Source organism: Bactrocera neohumeralis, chromosome 2 (assembly GCF_024586455.1).
Source record: "Bactrocera neohumeralis isolate Rockhampton chromosome 2, APGP_CSIRO_Bneo_wtdbg2-racon-allhic-juicebox.fasta_v2, whole genome shotgun sequence".
NCBI classification, from domain to species: domain Eukaryota; kingdom Metazoa; phylum Arthropoda; class Insecta; order Diptera; family Tephritidae; genus Bactrocera; species Bactrocera neohumeralis.
In genome coordinates, this window is record NC_065919.1 from 52,035,125 (window position 1) to 52,058,903 (window position 23,779).

The following is a 23,779-nucleotide window of genomic DNA, read 5'->3' on the forward strand; positions in this document are numbered from 1 at the left end:
ATGTATATACCAGCTGTGGCTCTATTTGGTTTTAATAGTTCTCACTTCATTTGGGATTGCGAACAGATTGCGAACGTCACACGCTTAGTGGGAATGAAGCAGAAGCGACCCAATGAATGCGATTTTTTAGAGTGCAAAAAATATGCGTCTTCACCTACGTGGACGTATTGGGTGTGGCAGAGCGTGCGCGCAAAGTTTCAGTTAGAGGCGTGGCACTCAAACTGCTAGCGAATAATATATATCCAAATTACATTATATCTGCATATTTGATAGGCCTACGCATACGTACATATATTATACATATGTATGTATGTAACATGATATTTTAATACTCCCCATCAGCCATGTTAATGACATCAATTACGATGAAGAATTGCTACCTTACTCCATTACTTTACACTTTTTTTTTGCTCGCACAACTTTTAATTAGCACTTTAAGTAGTTAATTTAATTCTGCAGAAAGTAATCGATTTTAATGAATGTTTTATGAATTTTTTTCGCTTCGATCACAGGCTTAGAACGGATCGCTGAGGAGTTGATGGAACGCATGAAATGGAAGCAATATCAAGAGCCATTAACTACGCGCGTCCATACAAACAATCACACCGTACAATCGCCAGCCGAAACAGCAGCAACAGCAGAGTTGCCAGCAGCAACAGCCGCCGCCAGTACAGCAGCGACCTCAGTAGCCCCACAAATCCCAGTAGAACGGCAAACATCCACAGAGTACGATCAACAACAACATCAACAACAAAAACACAACGATCAGCCTGTAGAGGAGCAAAAGATTACACATTTGCAGCAACAAAAATCGATCAACGATCTCGTAGACACCAAGAGTGCACAGCCATCATCATCATCACCAACATACGGCCAGAGCAACGGCACTGCAACAGACAACAACAACAGCCAACACAATCTTCAATACGAGCAAGCACACGAGCGCACAGTCGGAGGCGGAACGAACGCCGAAGAACAGCAACAAAACAAAGGAAATACGCAACAAAGCAACTGCGTAGAAGACTCCATAAAGGCTAAGGAGGATCGGGAGGTGCAAGCTGTTACAGGTGAGCGTAAATAGATTATTTTTATGCACTGTACAGGATATATTAACTTTGTAAGACAGGCGGATAACCTATGAAGTATATACATATATGTGACCTGGTCTACGAAAAGGGGGCTTAGGTGTCAAAAAAAAGGAGAACAATTAATGAGATAACGAGAAACTGACGATTATTTTTAACAGCTTTTCCCAGAAAACTAGTTTTCGCACCTAAGCCCCCTTTTCGTAGACCAGGTCACATATAAATGACTAGCGTGACGAGCTAAGTCCGTATGTCTGTATATATGCGAAGTCATCCCTCAGCTTTTGAGATATTGAACAGAAATTTAAACACGTATTTTGCTTTCAAAGAAGCTACTTATTTGTGCTCTTACCACTATAGAATATAGCTGACATACAAACCGATCGGTCAAAAACAAGTCGTTTCATGGAAAACTTTTTTGTTTCGCAAGATATCCTCATGAAATTTCCCGTGGCTTATTTTCACAGTTAATGCAGCAATCTGCGTACATATTGTTTTTAGCAAACCACTAGAGAATATAGCTGTCGTATAAACTGACCGATCAAAATTAAGTTAAAAATATTTGTATACACCATTTAGGCTTGTGAAGGGTATTTATATTTTTTTTGTTTTATTTAGAGCTATTTTCAAAGTTTTTGATGTAGTATTCGAATTTTTTGTCGATGTGTTTCTGAAAATTAAAGAATAAAGTTCAGAAAGTATATCGAAAATGAACTCTCCTTGCCAGATTACTCAGTTTTATGCATATATAACCATTGGCATAAAAGTAATTGAGAACAAAAAAATAAAATGTTGCCTACATTCAGGCGCACGTTTGATTTTAGCGAAGTTACGCACCTACTTAATAACTAAACTATTTTATTTTCCAAAAAAAGTATTATATTCCCCTCCATAATATTATTTTGCTTTGCATATTTCACATTCGCTTTTTTGTTTTTAGACAATACAACAACATCACATAATCACAACCAACTTCACCGTAATAACAGTAATAGTGTAACATTAAATAATAAGACAAATTGCGGCAACCACAACGGCAACAACAACAACAATAATACATCAATAAAAGCAACAAATTCATCACACACAAACACAACAACAACAAACATCACAAGCCTTATCGCCAATCAGAATAGCTTGTCAAGTGTAACTACATCACCACCGTCAACGCATCCACCGCAGCCTGCCACTGAGGCGCTTGAGCGGCAGCGTACGCCCACCGTTGAACCGGTCGATTGGAAGCCGAATGAGAAGTGTTATTTTTGTGTGGACGGCAGATTACTCACGGTGAACGCGAAGGGAGAACTAGTAGCCGAGCCGGCGGGCCCCATTGTGTCCGCCGTCGGCGGCGATTCAGTGGAACACGTTCACAGGGTTAGTGTTTCATACATACTTTTCATTGTTTTAGGCTATCAGCTAAGGCTTAAGGCAATATTACATCGGTGGTTAGAAATAGCTAAGAAATTTTGGTCACCTTTTCAATAAAAAATGATTTATAGATTCCAAACGCTCCAGAATTCAGTAAGTATACTGATTTCTAAGAAGGTTCTCCAGAATTCAGTAAGAAAACTTATAGTTTAGACATCTTGCGGTTATAACTAGAAGGTTCTTACATGAAATCAGATGCAATTTGCAACGAACTTTATCCCTAAATCCGAGTTTAGATGAAAACAAAAATATCTTCTCAAATTATGTTGCAATAACGTGCGGTTCACTCCAAACGGAAGTTCGTGATTTTAAGATTATGAAACTCGAGAAAATGTTTCTTCATTTGAAATGGCCTAAGGCTCTAACGCACATGCTTCCAATACCTTAAAAGTCAATAAGTAATAAAATTCGATCACCAGAAATACCCAAAATTCCCCAATACTATACTAACTATAATCGTTAGTTATGAGCTTGTAAACTATTGAGTTGCCATCCAAGTCCAATACTATACTATAATCGTTAGTTATGCCTTTGTAGACTTCTGAGTTGCCATCCAGGTCCAATACTACACTATAATCGTTAGTTACGGGCTTGTAGACTATTGAGTTGTCAGTTGATTTCTGAATGTCCAACCCGTTGTCTCGGATTCTTCTTAAAAGCTTTATGGTTTAGTTACGAGATGATCAGACATAAATTGGAGGCAGAATATAACTTGTTTCAAGTATAGACCTATGTATATCTGTAAATTATTTTTGTTTGAAACACCTTGAAAAATATCGATTGAAAATCGCTTGAGGCTTGCAGAGCCAGAGTTTTAAGTTGAAAGTTTTTTTTCTGAGTAAGTGTTTTAAGAACTTTGGGTAAAAAATTCTTAGAAATAAACACAAGCAACTACAACTATTCTCACTAAAAATCCCTTTTAAAGTTTAGAGTTACCTTTAAGTTGGGTGGAAACCCATATTAATTATATATTTTCACGTATGACTCCACCATCCCAACTAAGCTTTCCGTCAATCCCAATAAATTCTAGTTTTAATGACTTATGAATCTAAAAATAATAATTTGTGATGAACTTATTTGCGGTGAACTTATGCCGTTATACGTATTGGTGACTTCTATCAAGCGGAATTACCTCAAACCCGCATTTCTGCATACAATTATCAAATTCGTAAACCGAAGTACACGAACTGGGAAAGCACACCGCAGATAAGTTTATAAAAGTAAAAACAAATTAAAGTAATGTTAATTTAACAAAGAAAATGCATATTCACATATTTCTTACTGTTACACGCAATTTTTGTGCTTTTTCTTTCAATTCGGTTCGAAAATAAACGAAACACAACAACAAAGCAGCTTGAGACCGATAGCGATTCGAATGAATCAGCGCATGCGAATTTGGTGAATAGTACAACAACTGCGCCCGTTGTAAACAATAATAACAACAACAGTAGTACGAATAACATTAACAACAACAACAACAATAATAATAATAATAATAACAATCGCATCGACTGGAACAAGCTGTTGACGACACGTTTAGTTGATTTGCCAGCGAATATGACTTCAATGGACTCAATGGCCGCGCAGTTAGCAGTCATTTCTGGTTACCCAAGTAAGTGTGAACGCGGCATAAGCAGATGCCACTTAGCGTTGCAATGAAGTCAAATATATATATTTTAATTTGTTTTTTTTTTCGATTTTTCCAAATGATAAATCTAGATTTTAATTGGCTACAATTGATGCAACAACAGCAGCAGCAAGAGCAGCAGCCACATCCCGCACCGATACAGCAACAAACACAGCCACAACAACAGCATCAGCAACAACAACAACAACAGCAACAGCATATAAGTTCGGCGACACCAACTACCTCAGAGACATCGGCCGCCGCTGTTAGTCCACCACTCAAGGATTCGCCCAGTCCCAGTGATGCCACCGGTGAACAACCCTTAGATCTTAGTTCGAAACCATCGCCAAATTCGTCTATTAGCGGCGATTTGAAGTCAGTGCGGTGAGTGTTTTTATGGAAAGTTGTACAACATTTATACTTGTAGGAATAGTTTGCTGATGCCACTTTTTGGGTGCGATTGCTAGATTTTAAGAAAGTTCGGTTTTGGAAAGGCTGAGAAATTTTCTGAAGCATATTTTCACGATCGATACATTAAACCTTCACGTTTTTTCTTCTAATTTTTATAAGACTGCTTTAGCAAAATAAAAGTCCCGGTGGATTTCAGAAGTTTAAAATTGTATTAATTTTACGTCTTTTTCTATAAATTAATTTTATTTTTTGTTAAAAAAAAGCCCGACCGTTGGTATATATACCAACTAGTCACTCAGTTTTTGAGATATCAATCTGAAATTTTGCATCCGTCCTATTCTCATTAAAAAGCTACTGATTTGTTAAAACAACAGATATCGAACTACTATAGCATATAGCTGCCGTACAAACTGAACGATCGGAATCAAGTGCTTGTATAGAAAACTTTTTCATTTGACGAGATATCGTCACGAAATTTGGTATAGGTTATTGCCTAAGGCAATAATGCCATCTTCGACGAAACTGTTCAGATCGGATCACTATAGCATATAGCTGCCATACAAACTGAACCATCGGAATTTACTGCTTGTAAGGAAAACTTTTTCATTTAGCGAAATATCAGCATGAAATTCGGCATGAGTTTTGGTACATAGCCTCGCTAAAAGCTCCAAACATATTGCTCAGATGAGATCACTATAGTATATAGCTGTCATACAAACAATAAGAAATGCGCTTATGAAGGGTATTGTAGCTTCAGTGCAGTCGATATAAACGTTCTTTTCTTTCTTCTTTTTATTATTATTTTTTTAGCGTTCTTTTTGTTGGTACCCACTACCGTTGCCTTTTTTCGTATTCCGTTAACAGTGTTGCATTTCAATTTGTTTAAATGCTTAACTCCCATTTTTAATACCACTTTCACACATAGCGGATGTTGTTTACAATACAAACACTTCCGAAGTGCAGATAGCGCACCAACATACATAAACGAACTACATGTATGTGTATGTGTATGTTATGAATGCAGTGCATCATACCTGTCTGCAAGCGTTATTATTGTTGCTATCTGAGTTCGCACCTATGAATGCACACATACCTACACACATGAGAACAAACACGAGCAAATATATGTACATGTGTGTATGGAGCACCGTTTGCCATTCTCACAGCTCAACAGTACTGCACTTGAATGTTTATCAACACTCCAATTCACCATATTTGCTACACTCACACCAAGACCAACACATACACAAGAGAGGAGCTTCACTTTCAAAATGTCGCGGCGGCGCTTCCAGCGCTCCTACACCTGTCTAGCGGTGGCCTGCCATAATTTTTTCGGCAGTTATTCACCAGCGTCGTTTGCCTCATCGCTTTCGGTGCGCAGTTTTTTCTCTTCACCACTTACCCGCACTCATACATACATATGTATGTATATACATTTTTATTTTATTGTACACAATTTCGTGTTATTGTTTTTGTTTATTCTCATTTTTTTGTTGTTTTTGGTTTTTTGTGAAATCACACCTTGATCCTCTGGTGGCTGTCGCGAACGCGTGCAATGTTGTCAGCGCAATTGTGCTCAATTCATTTCACCTTGCCACAGCCCCTTGCCTTCCCTTTAGCACCAGGTGCCGAGTCAGATATGTATATATGGCATATGATTGCATTGGTCCCGACTAGCGCCGTGAGTCCTTGTCTGCACTCCTTTAATTGTTGATGCTGTTGTTGTTCGCTTTGTTGTTGTGCGTCTGCAGCAACGCCATTGCTATGCTGTACTTGCCACAGTTTCGTTTTGATTCTTTTTGCTTCTTTTTCCGTATTTCGCTTTTGGTTTGTTTATTGTTGTTGTTCGTCTGTACGCGGGTGTATGAAATATGCATTATTTTCAGTGTCGACAAGTCGCTAAGCACAAAATCGTGGCTAAAAATATTTTAGACGTTTCTCATTTTCCTATATTTTTCTGTTTTTCATTTTTTGCCTTTATGAAGTGCGAAAAAGCTTTAAAAGAAAGCATAAAAAATTTCCAGAATCCATTTGTTTACAATGCGACTACATGTGTACCAGGCGTCCTTTCCATTCACATATGCCACCGAATTTCTAATTTCTGCAATGAGACGCTCTTAAAACAGCGCTTTACGGCTTAAAAAGAGTTTGCACCTGAGCAAAATAATTATGCGTAGATATGTATACTCGAAAACCAAAAACAAAAAAAAAAAAATGCACCAAACCTAACCTCTAAAAATCCCAACTGGTCGAGAATCCACCCATGAAGGGTTGGGATAACGTGTATATGAAAATGTTTATCGCGAGGTGGAGAGTAACGGAACCTAAAACAAAGTCCATTAAAGCAGTACAAAGCAGCTGAATAAAAGCTTAAAGACGTCACGAATTCATAAGAAGAAACAGAAAGCGATATATGGTCTGATGGAATGAAGAAGAAACACCGAACTAACTGGTGCACCAAAGAGAACAATGGATATATAAAAATTAGCATTGTAAAATATCTCTAAATACCATTTGCACGATAGTGAGGTCATTGTAACCGCAACGAAAACAGGTATTTATTCGGCAACAGATTGTCAGAGTTCCACACAATGCTTTCGGAAAGTGTTCTATGCCGCCGAGGTCTTGATGATAAAAGAATATTGGAAATGCGAAAGCAAAAAGCAAAAGCTCAGTGGAAACTGCAGATTTTGCTATTTTAAATACTTTTTATTAAATCATATTAAGCCCACGCTGAAATCTAAATGAAGAATGCGAATCGATGAACAAAGGTACGCGAGTTTTAATTTCGGTACATTTTGTCCACATAATTTCTTAGACCAATAATCCAGGAAACAAGTTTGAGAGGTTATTTTGAAAGCACATCTTACTCTATCATCGCGGAAGAAGTATAAACCATAAACCACACCAAACCGTAATTGTTTCGGGATGCAATGGCGATGGAGTACGTGCAGATTGCTGTCTGACCAATAACGCAGATTTGGCTTACTGACGAAGCCGATGAAAATCCGGATCATTTTCAAGTTGTTACTCAGCCCAATTCACGAACATACGACGATTCGGGTGGTCAAGTGGCTTTAGTTCTTGCGTCAATTTGATCGTCATCTACAATGACTTCACAGAGATACCCATCGCTTGAGAACGACGTATGAGAGACTGATCCGAGTCTTCCTCAATTGATAGCGGCAGCAATATTCTCGACACTACTTTGTCTCACTGGCACGCAAACATTTTCTACTGTACCTGTGGATTAAAATTTGTCCACTAGACGCCCAATTGTTGATCTGACAAGACGATTATGACGACAATAAATTGGACGTAGCGCTTTTAAAGTTGAGGCCACTGACTCCGAATTTCGGTAGTAAATTTTAATAATTTTGTTGGATCGTATATCTTTCTATGATGAAATGTCAAACCTTAACGAAGGGAAATGTCAAAAAAGCCGGAAAAAATATGACGTCGTTTGTTGTACCTATCAGTCTGTAGCGTCCCTATTGAAAAAACCATTATAAGCACGAGCTCGGTCCAAACAAATAAATCGTAAAAGCTTATTTGACAGAATGTTACTTTTAAAAAAATGTTAAAAATCATCAAATCTCTTTGTCAGAAGTTTCATCTCAGAATTTACATTACACCGCTTTCTATTTACCCAAAAAGAACAAAATGGCAGCGGAATATAAAGACAAAATTTATCAAACCTGGTCAGAGAGGTAATCGGTATTTTTCAAAGTTACGTGCCAAGTTACTACATTTCGCCATATTTGATGTCAATCTTTACTTTCTTTATATCAAACAGCAAATGAACAGAATTTGGGGTTGGAGTATAAGCTGCGCAAACTTAGAGGTTAAGCTTTGTGTGTCAGATTGAGGAGAAACTCTAGTCGAGGGCGAATGTTTTCACTGTAATGCTACAGCTTCGTTTTCTCTGCAATATTTCATTGCAATGAGTCAATATTTCATTATACACATTTTGATGCTTCCATTTGTATGCATTTACTGTTCGATATACTTTTTCCTGCTGTGAAAGATATGGCGATGATAATTTCTTTCATAATGGCATACGTATTTATAAAAATTGACAGGCGTTCACGTAGCTTCTGAAGTTTGTTAGGTGTGTTTTGAAGGAATTTTGAGATTTTTTTACTAGTCAAGATAAATGGCTGAGAAGCTGAAAGGATTTAATTTGTAGGCAAGAAAATGAAGCCTCCGAATATATAAAAAATATAGTGAAGAGGTCAAAATGCACACATGAAATGATAATAAGAAAACTCAGGAGCAATACTCGCTTTGCCTGAATGTAAAAGTCTGCTTCAACTTGTTAGAAGGGAACCTTATCTTCATACAATTTTCGAATCTCTCGAGCATAGGTCACTCAACTCTATGCAAAAAAGCGCATAAATGTCACGTTTTCGAGACAAAAACTCCGCTCCAGAGGGTGAAGCTGCCAAAAAAAGAAAAAAGGTAGAAGTAATACGCAGTTGACTGCTACAGTAAATTACCTCATGCTTACAACTTGCAACATTTTTTTTTTGCTGCATTTCCATTCTTCTACAACAGCTAAGTATGTATTTGTCATTATCAACGTCACCGAAAATGCCACCGCCACAATTCTATGTGTCTATGTGCTTGTCCCACCTTGATTGCATGCCCGCTGCTTGCACTCAGTTGCACTTCACCAACACTGCCAACGACTCTCTGCCCAGCAGGTCCTGTCTGCCGCTGTCATTATGAATAATTTTTCGGGAAGCAATTTTGTTTGTTGCATGCATTTTTTGTTTGCTTCCATGACATTTTTGTCAGATAACTTTTTATTTTTCGCAATTTTTTCGGTTTTTTTTTTTGTGGTTCCTTTTAGTACGTTTTTTTCTCTTTTTTATTTGTTTTCTTTTGTGCTTTACTCTTTTTTTAATTTTTTTGTTGCGCACGTCTCACGAAATTATAATTGCACACAAAATAAAACAAAAAGTTTGGAAAAAAGTTGAAGACAAACCGAAAAAAATCAGTAGAGTGCAGCAGCGCAGTAGAAGTAGAAAGTGCAAAAAGAAATCCATACAAATTAGAGGGCGACAAAGATGCGAATGCATAAAAATTTCAATGTCGTCGCGCGTCTCGGCCGCCCAACTGCCAACGCAATACCTGCGGCGCTCACTCCGGCATGGACCACTACTCACCTCGCCGCGCCCCAGTCTCTCCTGGCGCGGAGCGTGTGATATTTTTCTACACTTTTCTATTGTTGTTGTAGTGTTGTTGAGTGCATTTTTGCTGCATTTGTTGCCGCTATATTTATTGCAACTTTTGTTGTTGCGCTGTAATGCACCTGAACACACGGGCTAAAGTGTATGCTTTTCATGTTTTCATTTTTTCCACTTTTTCCACATTTTTTGTCTCTTTAATTTTTTTCCTTTCGTTTTATTTCGCTTCTCATTGCAATTTTTACATGTTTTCATTTTCGCAATTGTTGTTTTTGTTTGTATGTGTTTTTTTTTTGTTTTCGGTACTTTGGTGGTCGGTGTAATGCCTGCGCGTTGCAAGGGTGGATTTTTTTCGGTTTATTTGCGTGTGTTGGCGTTGTGTGTATGTATGTGTGTTTGCATGTATTCGCTGCTGCTTCAATTGTTTTTGTCTTGGCGCTTGCTGCAATTGCATTTTTGGTTGCATCCCCGGTATTTTTAATGTGATGCGAATTGTTTTTTGATGTTGCCGTTGTTGTTGTTGGTGTTGGTATTTTGTTATTGTTATTACCACCTGATGTTGCAGTCACTTGCAATTCATTTTAATTTGTAATGAATATCTTGTAATGTATACATACATATGTCGTGTTGTTTACATATTTTACATGCTATACATACATATATAGTAAATATGTATGTATATATTTTTTCGGGTATTATGTACTGCAGATACAACTTCATTTCCTCTGATATACATACATACATATATGTACATACATTTAAATTGCATTTATGCTTTTGTGGCATTTCAATTTAATGAGTTGAGCTTGCATACTCATATACTATACCTTTCCCGTTCATGTCAATTTTCAATTTCAAGTCCCGAACCTACCCACTCCTACGTTTTTTTTGTTTTCATTATTCACCCTCCGGAATTATTGTGTCGGAAGCGTGACATTTATGCGTCTTTGTACACAGAGTTGAGTGACCTATGTTCGAAATTTTCGAAAATCCTAATAAAACATATCAAGAATTTTTGTATCGGAAGCGTGACATTTATGCGTTTTTTATACAAAGTTAAGTAACCTATATTCGAAATTTTCGAAAATCGTAATAAAGCATATTCGAAAATTTTGTGTCGGAAGCGTGACATCTATGCATTTTCTACACAGAGTGACCTATGTTCGAAATTTTCGAAAGTCGTAATAAAACATTACCGGAATTTGTGTGTCGGAAGCGTGATATTTATGCGTTTTTATACATAGACCTATGTATGTTCGAAATTTTCGAAAACCCATATAAAACATATTCGGAATTTGTGTGTCGGAAGCGTGACATTAGTACGTTTTTTATACAGAGTTGAGTGACTTATGTTCGAAATTAATTCGAAAATACTGGCACCAACAATTTCGCGACCATAACCAGTTCACTTGAAAAAAAAACGTTTGGCTTGCGATTTGAGTATATAACTTGAAACTTTCACATTAATACTAACCATTAAATAATTCATCATGGAAAGTCTTAACGTGGAAGGTGATAGGGTTCGATATGGAATGTATATATAATCTGATAAAAATTAAAAAAGACCTTATAGTCTTCAACACAGCACACGGATGATAAGAATGAACCCAATTTTTCATTCTCTTGCTAAAATTAAAATTGATGGATTTGAAAACTGATTATTCTTCTTCTTTAATCCGAGATACCAGGTCCAGGTGTAGCCAGGTCCTTCTCCACCTGATCTCTTCAATGGAGTGGAGGCCCTCCTCTTCCTTTGATTTCCCCGGCGGGTACTGCGTCGAATACTTTTAGAGCTGAAGTGTTTTCATTTCCGTTCTAATTACTTTCTCACTCAACCCAGCAGGCATCTCCCTGCAATTTTGAAATTTTATCAGGTTTGGCCGAATTGGCCGTTACCATTAAAGAAATTAGTTTTCCTTGATTAACTTTACTTCAAAAACGTATAGCCTTTTTAATCTTTTCTAGCGCTTTAAGCTCCAACTCAACTAAAACTTATAACTTTAGCGCTAATTTAGTCGTATTTCAAATATATTTCCTTTTTTCATAAAATTTATTTTTAATTTATTTTAGTTTCATAAACTTCTTCGAATTTTCGCACAATCCTTTAAAGCTTCGTGCCACACCTTCGCACAATGGTACATAGTATTGTTCAAATTCATTTCTCACCAATAAAATGCATTGCGTACATACGACTGTTGTTAACAAACCTTTCGCCGATAAACCCACCAAACGCGCCACGGCCACATCTGCCACTGCACCCCGCAACTGTAGCAATTCGACGCATTTTTGTGTTGCAGATTTTTTGCTCCGCCGCAATGACTGCAATTTCATTAAAAAAATATATATAAAAACGCATAAGGCTGATGAGCCTGTGTTTGTTTGTGCCATTTACACTGTCATGCGTGTGTTTACATTGCTTTACACGCACATGGCCCAACGTGTGGGTATGCGTGTGTGCGTATGTGTGTGTTGCGTGCTGTGCGTGTATGTCATTTCGCCATAATTTGGACAGATATGCAGTTTTTCGTGTATTTAAGCATCAAAAGCGGGCGGTTTGGCTTTTTTGTACGTTTTTCCATCTCGCTCACTTTGGGCCACTTTGCGTTGTGGCGCGGCGTCGCCCGACAGCGGTTGTTCATGTGCATTCGCTCACACGCGACGCCCAAAAACGCCGCTATGGCTGTGTGTCTGCGTGTCTGCGTGTCTGCGCGGCTACCTACCGCCAAATCCTGCACCTTACACGAAGGCAAACACAAACGCACACACACACACACACCTAAAAATGTACGAAATACTAAAAAAAAGGACGCAACACTCTTTGCCGCGCAAAATTTATCACTCATACGCCATGTTTACCCACGGCGCCTAACACCCGCCAAGGCGAAACGCCCACCACCCACCGCCCACCGCGCGCCAGCAGTTGTCCTCATTCAAATGACAAAAAATGTGGAAAAAATGGAATAAAATTGCATGCGTTTCAGTTATGAAGTCGCACCGTGTGGCAGAGCGGGTGGCAGACGCGCGCGACGTGCGCTAATGTTGCCTGGTTTTTACACAATTTTTCGTAAACGAAAGTCAAAATGAAAATTACGTAAATAATGTGCACGCGAAAAAAGTCGCAATGTTAAAACAGTGTAGTCACTAAGTACAGGCGTCTTGTTGGTGCGGGGTAGCGCGCTGGCAGCGAAATGAAACGAACCGCCGAATGAGCGAATGCACGAACAAGCAAACGAATCAACATGCCAGTGCGCGCGAGTGTGCGAAAAAAGTGTTGCGGTAAAAATGCATAGAAAGCAAAAAGTGGTAAAAAACCGATCGATATGATGCACTCATTTCTGTCTGGTGCGCAGTGTGAAGAGCGTAACCTCGCCGCACGTTTCACACCCCGCGCGCCGCGCCGCTTGGCCAATGTACCGCTACCAGTTCAGCCAAAACCATGCCCACTCATCCCCCTTCCACTCACGAACTCTTATTACAGCAGACTTCCGACCTTCCCTACGAAAAAATATACCGAACTGCAGTTACGACGCTACAGACACACACACACAGCTACACGCTGCCATACACAAAAAGTATACATGATAATAAACGCTCGAAAAACCAAATTTGCAACGTCAGATTTTTTGTGAAGAGCTTTTTGATTGTGTCCTCGTAAAAATTAATTTGAGGCAAGCGGCCCGACAGGACAAGACGATGCCAGTGTATGTAGTAGGTGCTGGTGATGGTGATGGCGAGGGTGGTACGCCGAAAATGAGGATGTGTGTCTCAAAGGGGTATGTATGTTTGTAGGTGTGCCCATTATTTTAGCTGCGCGTTCGTTGTCTTTAAAGCACAGACACAAAGTGGAGGACACAAAAGCAGACAAATTGTTGTAAGCGCCGTTAGCTGGTGGCTGCTGACTGGTGATGGTGACTGCCGACTGCCGACTGCTTTGCTCGTCTGAACTTGAGTTAAGTACGTTGGCACTGTCAAGACAAGACGGTCGCTGGGGGCTCAACGGCTGCAAAATAGCCGGCTGTGGGCGGAAGACCCCTTGGGGACAGCTGTCATTATTTTCATGTTCGCTTAACAAATATTGGCGCAATTAATTTAGTTGCATGCAAATTTTTGCAAAATATTGCCAATTAATCGTGTTGGAGCGACGCACCGCGCCAACAAACAACAACTAAAAGCATAATTATTAAGCAAGGGTTTTATTAAAGTTGAATAAATGAAAATGACGTTGAATTGGTTGGGACACTCGAAAAATATAACAGGAATTCAAAAGATATTAACTCAGTAAAACTTCTGTTGCAAGAAAATTGATTTACAACATAAAAATAGAAAATATCTAGTTGCAGAAGCATTTTTCAGATGCTTTATTCTACTTTTCTTGAAAATACATCCACCTTAATTGACTCAATTAGCAAATTGTTTACTCGATTAGGAAAGGAAACTTGCTTAATTGACTAAGTTAATTTCACCACACCATATTAATTAATCAAGTTTCACTTTAATCAATTAGCCAATTTGCTAATTCAGTCAATTAAGGTGTTGTACACTGAAACTTTTTGTATTCTCATTCAATTTAATTTGGTCTCAGTTTGGCACGATTAAAGTCGTTTGCATTAGTTGAAGGTTAAGGAGCTATATTCACTTGGGAATTTCAAAGAAATCATATTTGGTCTCATATCTATTCTAAACACACACATACATTTGAAAATATTTTCTGAAAATTTTAAGTTGATCCTACAAATAACTTCGAAGGTATGAGCATGTTTGCAGAAACTTTTTAACTTGGTGTTATCGGCTTCCAAAACTTTAAACGCGACTTTCTCAAAAGGCTTGTTTCAGGGTCGCTGAAAAAATTTCTCTAAAACGGCTTGGCTGATCGACTTGAAATTTTCAAACGAGCCTTTTAGCTGTATTTATCAAGATAGGGGGAATAAGAATTTTTATAACAATTTCGATTACTGAAACCACTCTTAAATGTATATTTTTCACAATTTTTTTTTTTTTTTGAACATCAACATTTTCTCAAAAATCAACATTTTGACTAGCTCTTCGATCATTTCCTGTATCAATCAATAGTAATTATTATAATTCCTACGGGTAGGGGGGACCCCCTTGGGTTCGGGGGGAAACCGAATATACCCGTGGTAAGGCATGCCTGTCGTAAGAGGCGACTAAGATCCTGGCCACCAGTCCAGAGCTGTATGGAAGCTCAACTGGTCGTAGCTTCGGTTACATGGTCATACCAAAAGACCAAAGATTGTAACCTGGTACCACGGGGAAAAGTTAGCCCTTGGAAAACTCCAATCTGCTCAAAGGTTTGGCCCTTTGTGGAGATTCGTGGTGGTTGTGGTTAAAACCCAAATTGCGGGAAGAACTGACCTTGGCAGTTGAATGTGGAGTTGCATTGCAACCGGGTGCCGGACCCAAAGTACGGCAGAGGTTTTAGATGGGCCTCCAGCCCTACCAAGGTGGTTAGTGTGTCTATGCCAAACTGCCAATTGGTACTGAAAATGCTTACCCAATTTTCAGGGCGCTGATCAACGCATTGTATCGATCCGTTGTGCTTTTGAGCGCCGTGGAGTAAGGCTGTCGTCAGCAGGTACCCACGTTAAACACAGCAGACGTTTCCCAAATGAGCTGATTAACCTACTCTTTTAATAATTAAAGGGTGAAATAGGAACAGAGGCGAGTTTCTTCAGTAGCAATCCATACACGGTATTAGCTTCAAACTACAAAATTACTTTGAGTTAGTGTTGATGGTGGACAGACTTCTAGGCAAAAGACAGCGTAGTAATATTATAGGGGACATCAAAGGGCACCTACCCTTACGGAATGTAGAGCATGTGCGGAGGATGATGAGACGCTGGAATATTCGTAGGACTGTCAGCGACATCTGCGACAAATGTCAATTCAAAAAATTATTAGTATTTAGTATGCGCTTGTCTTTCTGAACTACATAAAGTGCATTTAGCGATTTTTACGATGAGTAAAATTATGCAAAAAAGGAGTTACATTAAATTTTGTATGCCGGAATCAAAATACTCGTGTTGAAACGTTAAGAATGTTGGAAATGGCATGCGCAAACAAGTGACCCCTCAAAGAGGGTCGAGAAAGCGATAACAACGAAAAACGTCTAGGGCGACCATCAACATCACATCAACAAAATAAAGACATTTTGTTGAGGAGCGACGATTAACAGTCAGAGATCTTACTGGCATCGTTGCAATATCGAAAAGATCAGTAAAAAGCATTTTGAAAGCACGATTGGTTCCAAATGTTTTCGAAACACAGCGTCGCGTTAACGTCTGTAAAACAATGCTTTCCGATTAACAGAATGTCATGAAACGTATTATTACTGGCGATGAGTCTTGGATCTACGTTCGTGCCCCGGAAGCAGATCAAAAATCGAAATTACGTTGACAGTTTTCTTCGATGGTGCACTCCGAATTCCCTCCGACCAACCAAACTGTCAAGAAGGAATACTTTTTGAGTGTTACGCTTCGTTTGCACGAAGCTAATCGTAAAAATAGGACGGAATTATGGACCGAATGGGTTAATTTTTACACCACGATAATGCACCGTCGCATACTGCATTGATTCTTCGTCAGTTTTTCGGGCAAATTTTCAATCAATATCGAAGAGGCTAAATTTAATTGAGTTTATATGGAAAATATCATCCAGAGGTTTGAAAGACGAACGGACGGTTACTTAACGGTACGTGATTTCGCCAGTTTGCCACTTGATATTAATTATTGCCCGAAACTATCTTTCATATTAAATTTAAGTGAAATACTTAATAAAAATATTGCAAATTATTAAAAATAATAATAAAGAGTAAACTCAATAAAATTATGGTATATTAATCATGTGTATTTGATTTAATTATGGCATACACGCATCATATTTTAGCAACTGTGAGACTTATTAGGAAATCCCCGAGTTATGAAATTTCCACTTGCAACACTATTGATAAATTGAGTAACGATTACTCGTGCATATTTTGCAAGTGCATACAAAAAGTTATCTGTGTATGTATACACATATTTACATATATCTGGGCATATTTTATCAAGCATTGGTTATTGATATTGTATAAACATAGCGGAATTCGTCGAAGAAATAAGTCTATATCAATATCTGATAAGATTAACGGGCATTGCTTCAAAAATCAGATTTCAAAATGAAATAAATTGATGTTCATACATATGTACACTTACGTGTGTGCATGTTGCATACGAGTCAAGCGATGATCGATTATGTAACTCACTTCGTCAGCGCTGGCAAATCTGCTTCCGTTCTCGTTCTCGACTCGCCAGGCGCGATTGAGCTAAATTTGTTTCCAAATATCGTTATCATTATTGTTATGTGCCGTGCACACACACACACACACTCATATACACACAATGCATTTACGAAATTCGCCTTTCCGTTTGCGCATTGCTTTTGTTTTTGTCGCTTACGCTGGCTGGCTATTGCATCGCCTGATAAGTGTGTATTGACAATGAGAAGGTTCAGTGTGCCAATTTTTGTGTAATTTTATTTATAATATATTTCGTTGTCGTTGTTGTTGTTGCTGTTGTATTTTATTCGTCATAAATTGATAAACATTTGCAATAAATTTAAATTGCAACAATTTCAATAAAGACGAAATATTTAATTCATATGTGGTTGTAATATGGCTGCTAAATCGTATGAATAATTTTGTTTTTGCTTACGATGTAGTTGAGAATTACAGTTAGCACTGAGCGGTTCATTGCATCCCAAGCAGTGAAGTTTACTTAAGCATTTAAAAAGTGTGTTTTAGCATTTTATCAAAAGTTAGGTTAGTTTTCGAAAACAGGTTTACACAACCTAAACATAATTAAAACACATAAGTCTTAACTTTCAGCTCCGAAACGCAAAAATCTCTGTAAACTAAAACAATTACTCTATTCTCTTTCAGCTCCAAGACGATGCGCGCTACGCCCACACTCTCTGCACGTCGCCCCTGCACCGATGATGCACTGAGCAGTACCGTACAAGAGCTTCTCAGCGGAAAGTATAGCACACGTAAATCGTCAGACCAATACGCCGGCAGTTCGAGCACGAGCCCAGGACGCGCCAGATCCAATCGCACCGGAGTGAGTGGCAAACGTGCGAATGCACACCTAGCCAACGCGCTCTTACACGGCATGGACGTGGACAAGGATATGTCCGGCGATGAATGCAGCACTGGCATACCTGGCGGCCATGGTAGTAATGCTTCAACACCACAACCAGAAACCGCCACACACATTGCACTGGAGGAGCTCGCCAATCGGCTAAACGCGACACATTCTCTGCGTAAATATTGTGCGAATAACGGTACCGGTGATGCGGGGCGACGCGATGTCGCCAATGATGTCGGCAATTGCAACGATTTGTCACCAAAGCCGAACGCAATATACGTTGATGGCGCTAAGTGTGACGCCGGTACACCGTCGAGCAGCGCTACACCACAACCGCAGCAATCGCCGCCAGCGACTGGACTGGATCCGACATTAGCGATTTTACAGGCATTCCTCTTTACGCTCACCAGCTTTGGCGCTTTGCAGCAACGTGCCGATCAGCCGGTTACTCTGCGTGATTTGGTGGCCAATTTGAAGGATATGTTGGAAACACATACCGCGGGTGATTTAAGTGTGGAGGGTCTTTTCAGCAATGGCAAGCCCAATATAATGGACCAACCGTTGTTGGCGCAAAAGCTGCAACAACAAACGTCAGCGTATGCGGCACAACGCTTACCCAAATCAGATACACCAGAGACCACGAGCTCGTTGGACCACCATGAGCCGATTGGTGATGATCTGGCTGCGTCGATTCTTAAGATTCCGTCCTATAAGCCAGTGGCAGGCACGCCGACGCCCACATCGGCTGCAGCACGCGCCTCATGTTCGCCATCCTTGCTGTGCAACAATTCCACCGCCAACTCCATGCCAAATCCCAGCGGCGATAGTCCGCATTCTGCGCCCTCACCACGCATCGCCAACTCTATGCTGGCCGCTGCTGTGGCGGCCGCTAGCAATAATGGCACCGTCGCATCTGCCGGCCGTCAGGGCAATAATGATCTATCTGTCATTTCGCCGCCACTAATGCAGCACACCCAATCACCACCGTCGTTCAGTTTTCGCGACATGATCGCACATGGCATTCACCGCACTATGAATGAGCAGGCCAATCAGGACGCGCATGCCGCCGCCGCTGCTGTTGCTGCGGCTTCGGCGCCAATGCTGGGTCTGTGCTTGGAAATGGAGCGCTCTAACAACAATAGCGGCAGCAGTACGGATCATAAGAAACCTACTATATCGGTGGTGAAGAATATAGGTGGCACCGATACAACACGGTTTGGTGCTGCACCCAATGTCTTGGCTGGTTCGAGTGTGGCTGGTAGCAGTAGCAGCACACACAACTCACATGGCTATCACCAGGCGCACATACATCATCATCTGCCACCCCATCTAAGTCGCCAAGAGGCAGCAGCGCTTGCCGCCGGCAAAGGTACCCGCCCGAAACGTGGTAAGTACCGCAACTATGACCGCGATAGTTTAATCGAAGCAGTGCGCGCTGTGCAGCGCGGCGAGATGTCAGTGCATCGTGCGGGCAGTTATTTCGGTGTGCCGCATTCAACGCTCGAGTACAAAGTGAAGGAGCGACATTTGATGCGGCCGCGTAAGCGTGAGCCCAAGCCACAGCCCGGACTAGATGGTAGCAGCAGCACGACAACGGGCAAATCAAACTCTAACATTCCTGGTCATCACAACAATCTGAGCAAAATCAAGTTGGGCAACGCTGGCAACAGTAATGTAAATTCCAAGCTCAACGAAGCGCATAAGGGCAATAGTAACTCAGCAGCGGCCGCATTCCCAACCAGCGCACCAAACGGCATGAAAATGCTTTTCGATCCCATCCAATATCCAGCACATCTATTTTGGAATCCCCCGCCAGCCTTTAGCCAAATGCATATGGAATTCAATCGCAATGCAGTGGCGGCGCAAACCGCCAGCGCGGCACAACGTTACACCGAAGAAACGCTACGTGGCGTTGGCGGCACATCAGCTGGTACGCCTTCTAACGCCAACAGCCCCAGTCCTATTGCCAGTCCGTTGTCGGCAGCGGCAAGTCATACACTCAATATGAAGAGTGCGCGTGAGCTTGCCGAAAATTTGTATGAAAGCGCTGGCGCCAACGGTTCCTCAATACTCGACGGCATCATACGGAAAACGCTCGACCGCAAGAGCACCGACGTGGGACCGCCGAACAGTGCCAGCACCGGCGGCGCACTACTCGACCACTTGCTGGTGAAGAAAAGTGCACTACCGCCATATGCCAGCAACAACAGTAACGATCATCGCTCACCCAACGCCATGAGCAGTCTACGCGCTAAACGCGCCGCCAGTCCGCTTGCATATACCGAAATCAAACGTGAACGCGGCAGTCCGCCACACAGTAGCGGTGACGACGATGATGACGACGCCTCACGCAGCGGCAATGACGAAAGTAGCTACGAGCACAACAATAATAACAACAGCAAAGGTAGTTACATCGGCAATAATGAGTTGCACCTCCAGCATCAGCACTTGCACCATCAACAACACAGTCGCAGCCGCAGCCGCTTAACCTCTCACGACTCCGCCGAAACCGATACGAGTAGCATACCCAGCGAGCTCATGACGAATCACAACAACGGCAACAAACTGACCGGCGATCTTAATGGCAATGGCGGTAGCGCGGCAATGAGCGGTATGCTGCCCAAAGTGGAACCACCGCTTGAATTTGGACACGCACCACCCACATTGGGTAGCACATCCATACTACAGGAAAAATTGGCGCAAATTAAGGCCGAGCAGGAGAACGAAGAGCACTTATAGAGATGAATGAACTGGCCATACGGCATGTCGTTACATTAGCGGTACTAACACGCTAACGGTTGAGGGGGGGCAATTAATAATGGTGCTGATTGTAGGCTCAGTAAAAGGGCGCAGAGCCAAACGGTACCGACAGGCGTACAAATCTACCTAGAATCCAAAACAGAACGGGCATAGCAGTACCAGCGAGACGCAGCGGCATACCGTGGATCTGCAGGCATGCTAGAGCAAAGGCTGTTGGGCGAACAGAACTTCAACTTGTGGCACTCACCATGCCCGGCATTAGTTGGGATATGCATTCAGAGATCGGGATTGGGATCGGCGATCGCCGGTCGCCGGTCGCTAACGGTAATCAGTTCAAACAGAAGCTTAGTCAACATTGCGGCAATTTAAGCTCTTAGTATATAATTACCTAACAACCACACACATGCAGACATACATACAATTAGTACATACAAACAAGTATATAATATGCTAATATACATATATATATAGGTGAAATGTACACATGCGTACATACAGAACAGACATTTGTGTATGAATGAAATGTACAGTTTATACCCACATAGCAAACAGGCAGACAAAGGAAGTACATAAGGTGAAGAAGTAAAAACAAAAACAAATTTTAATTAATACATACAATAGCTGTAATACATATAAATATATATGTGTGTGTGCATTTAGCCTGGAAGCGCATGTATGTATTTATAAAAAATAAGACCTAAAATCAAAGTAAAGTAAACTAAAGGGCGTGTGGGCGTAAAAAAACCAAAAACAGCAAATAAATAATGGCTAACGGAGAATGGAAGACGGTGAATAAATAAAGTAAATAAATGAAAATGTGAACAAGCGATAATATACATACATATATCTAAGTAAAAGTATAGTAAAAATCAACACTAAACTAACACAAAGGCAAAATAAATAGGTAACAGTAAAAATAATTAAATAATTATACAATCCAACAATAAAAAAAGTTATAGTTATAGTATGACAACAAAAACAACATAGTATATCAATTGCAGAGATCATAGATATATATATATATATATAGCATAGAAGGATCTTTATATGATAAAACAAAAACAAAAAGAAACAACAACAACAGCAACATACTGAAAATTTTCTGTTTCGTTTTCTGACAATCGACAAATAGGCTCTCCTTGTACAAACAAACAAACAAAACAAAACAAAATGTAGCTAACTACATGCAAACAAAGCAAAGCAAAAACAACAAAAACAAAAACAAGAAAATTAATAATAAAATAGCAAACCGAAATAACATAACAATATAAAAGCTAAATCAAAACACACAAAGCAAAACCAAAAACAAAAAAAATAAAAAAAAATAAACTAAAACAAAATCAAATAAAACTATAAGCAAAATAACAAGCTAAAACAAAACGAAAAATCAACACTGAAAACAAAATTTCAAAAAACAAATAAACAAAATAAAACTCAAGCTAATATAACTTTAAATAACGACAAAGCATATTACAACAACAATAAAACAGTTGAAAACATTTGCAAAGAGAGCAAAATTTCGCGCAGATTATGCAAATTTAAAAAGAACATTTTATTTTCTTAGTTTTCGAAAATAATTTTGATTTCCATACGAAAGAATAAGAGAATTCCAAAAACCAAACACACCAGCAAATAGACAAAATGCAAATACAACAAACAACAGGATAGCTTGACTTGTAAAACCAATCTGATCCTAACAAGAAACCAAATGCAACAGCAACAAAGCAACAGCGCAGATGCAACCAGCAACAACAACAATACCAACCAGCCAATACAACAACAAAACAACAGCAATAAAATCGAACAACACGCAGTCTCAAACGCAGCAATAACCGCAATAGCAACAGGCAAGCAGCAGCAACAATAACAACAACAACAACAGCAACAACAATAAGCAATAAACAATTAATAATAATAGAAGAAAATACATTAACATACAACAACAACTCCGAAAAAGCAATAAGCAAAACAGTAATGTTGTTCCAAGTTGTAAGGGCGGAGAAAGCGGGAGGAAGCGCAAACAAAAATAACGGTTTTAAAAATTAAAGTTTAGTGGAACTGTGGATACTCTAAACGTAAAAGCTTTAGGGTTTGAAAACTGTGTATACTCTCAAGTAAGGAAATTGAAATGCTTGAAGAAATCTGGCGACTCCGAAAACATTTCGGAACTTCTAGATCGTATATGGTACACAAGAGAATGTTCTCTTTAACTTGTAGTACAAATACATATATGTATGTTTCAATGCTTTCTAAGTATTGTATTTCGCAAAATTTCATAACTTAACCAAGGTAAATAACAGTTATTTCCTTATAAATGTTCCGAAAAGAATAGAGAATGATGCGAAACATTTCATCTCATCAAAAATTTAAGTCCAATTAGAAATCATAAAAAAATTTCTTTCGCTAAAAAGAGTTTAAAAATCAGTAAACAGAAAATCTGAGAAACGAAGCACCATTTGCCATGCCTTGGTAGAGATTTGGACGACAGAAATTTATTCCAAACAATATTTAGTTAAAATTTTGTGCATATAAAACAAAATCAAATACGTTTTTAATATGTACAGAGAAGCCTCCATATTTCAAAAGATAGAATTAACAATGTCTGAACTTTACAATTCAGTAACCTCGTCTGAGCTTAAAGCTTTCAGCTTAACAATACACTAGTTCTGAAATTTTCACTAAGACACATAGGTTAAATCGACGGAAATCGAAGAAACCCTTTAAAAACAACTTCGTAGTAAGCCTAATGCGCAAAAAACTTCTTAAAAATATTTTTCAAAAGATACAGTCCAAACATTTTCGAAACCTAAACGACTTGGAAGCAACATTACTTTACAATAGTTACATGAATACAAATACGAATTGAACAGCAACAACAATGCAATAAACAAGATAGTCCATTACAGGTCAGAATCGCAGTTACATACCCATATCCCACAACAGAACTCCACAACAATAGACTATATACGCAAATTCAACTAAAAATAGAAATAAACTAAACAACACATAAAAATAAAAAAGGATTTTGGAGCATAGTTTCATTTTTGCACACTGGAAACGTTGGAAATACTGAAAAAAATGTGTAATGAAAAAAAAGTGTTGCACAAATGAAGCGTATGTTCGAAAAGTCGTAAC

General features: G+C 39.5%; 1 protein-coding gene across 4 annotated transcripts in view; it reads left to right on the top strand.

Annotated features, from left to right (window-relative positions):
• LOC126751664 (uncharacterized) overlaps nucleotides 1-22,569 on the top strand; it is a 180,234-nt gene extending 157,665 nt beyond the window's left edge. For all 4 annotated transcript variants that reach the window (XM_050462106.1, XM_050462108.1, XM_050462107.1 and 1 more), the window contains 5 exons: nucleotides 513-1,067; nucleotides 2,026-2,459; nucleotides 3,867-4,125; nucleotides 4,233-4,524; nucleotides 17,680-22,569. In XM_050462106.1, coding sequence (XP_050318063.1) covers nucleotides 513-1,067; nucleotides 2,026-2,459; nucleotides 3,867-4,125; nucleotides 4,233-4,524; nucleotides 17,680-20,623 — 4,484 coding nt within the window. In that variant the 3' untranslated portion in view covers nucleotides 20,624-22,569. The remainder of the gene's footprint in view (nucleotides 1-512; nucleotides 1,068-2,025; nucleotides 2,460-3,866; nucleotides 4,126-4,232; nucleotides 4,525-17,679) is intronic.
• The last annotated feature ends 1,210 nt before the right edge of the window (nucleotides 22,570-23,779 follow it).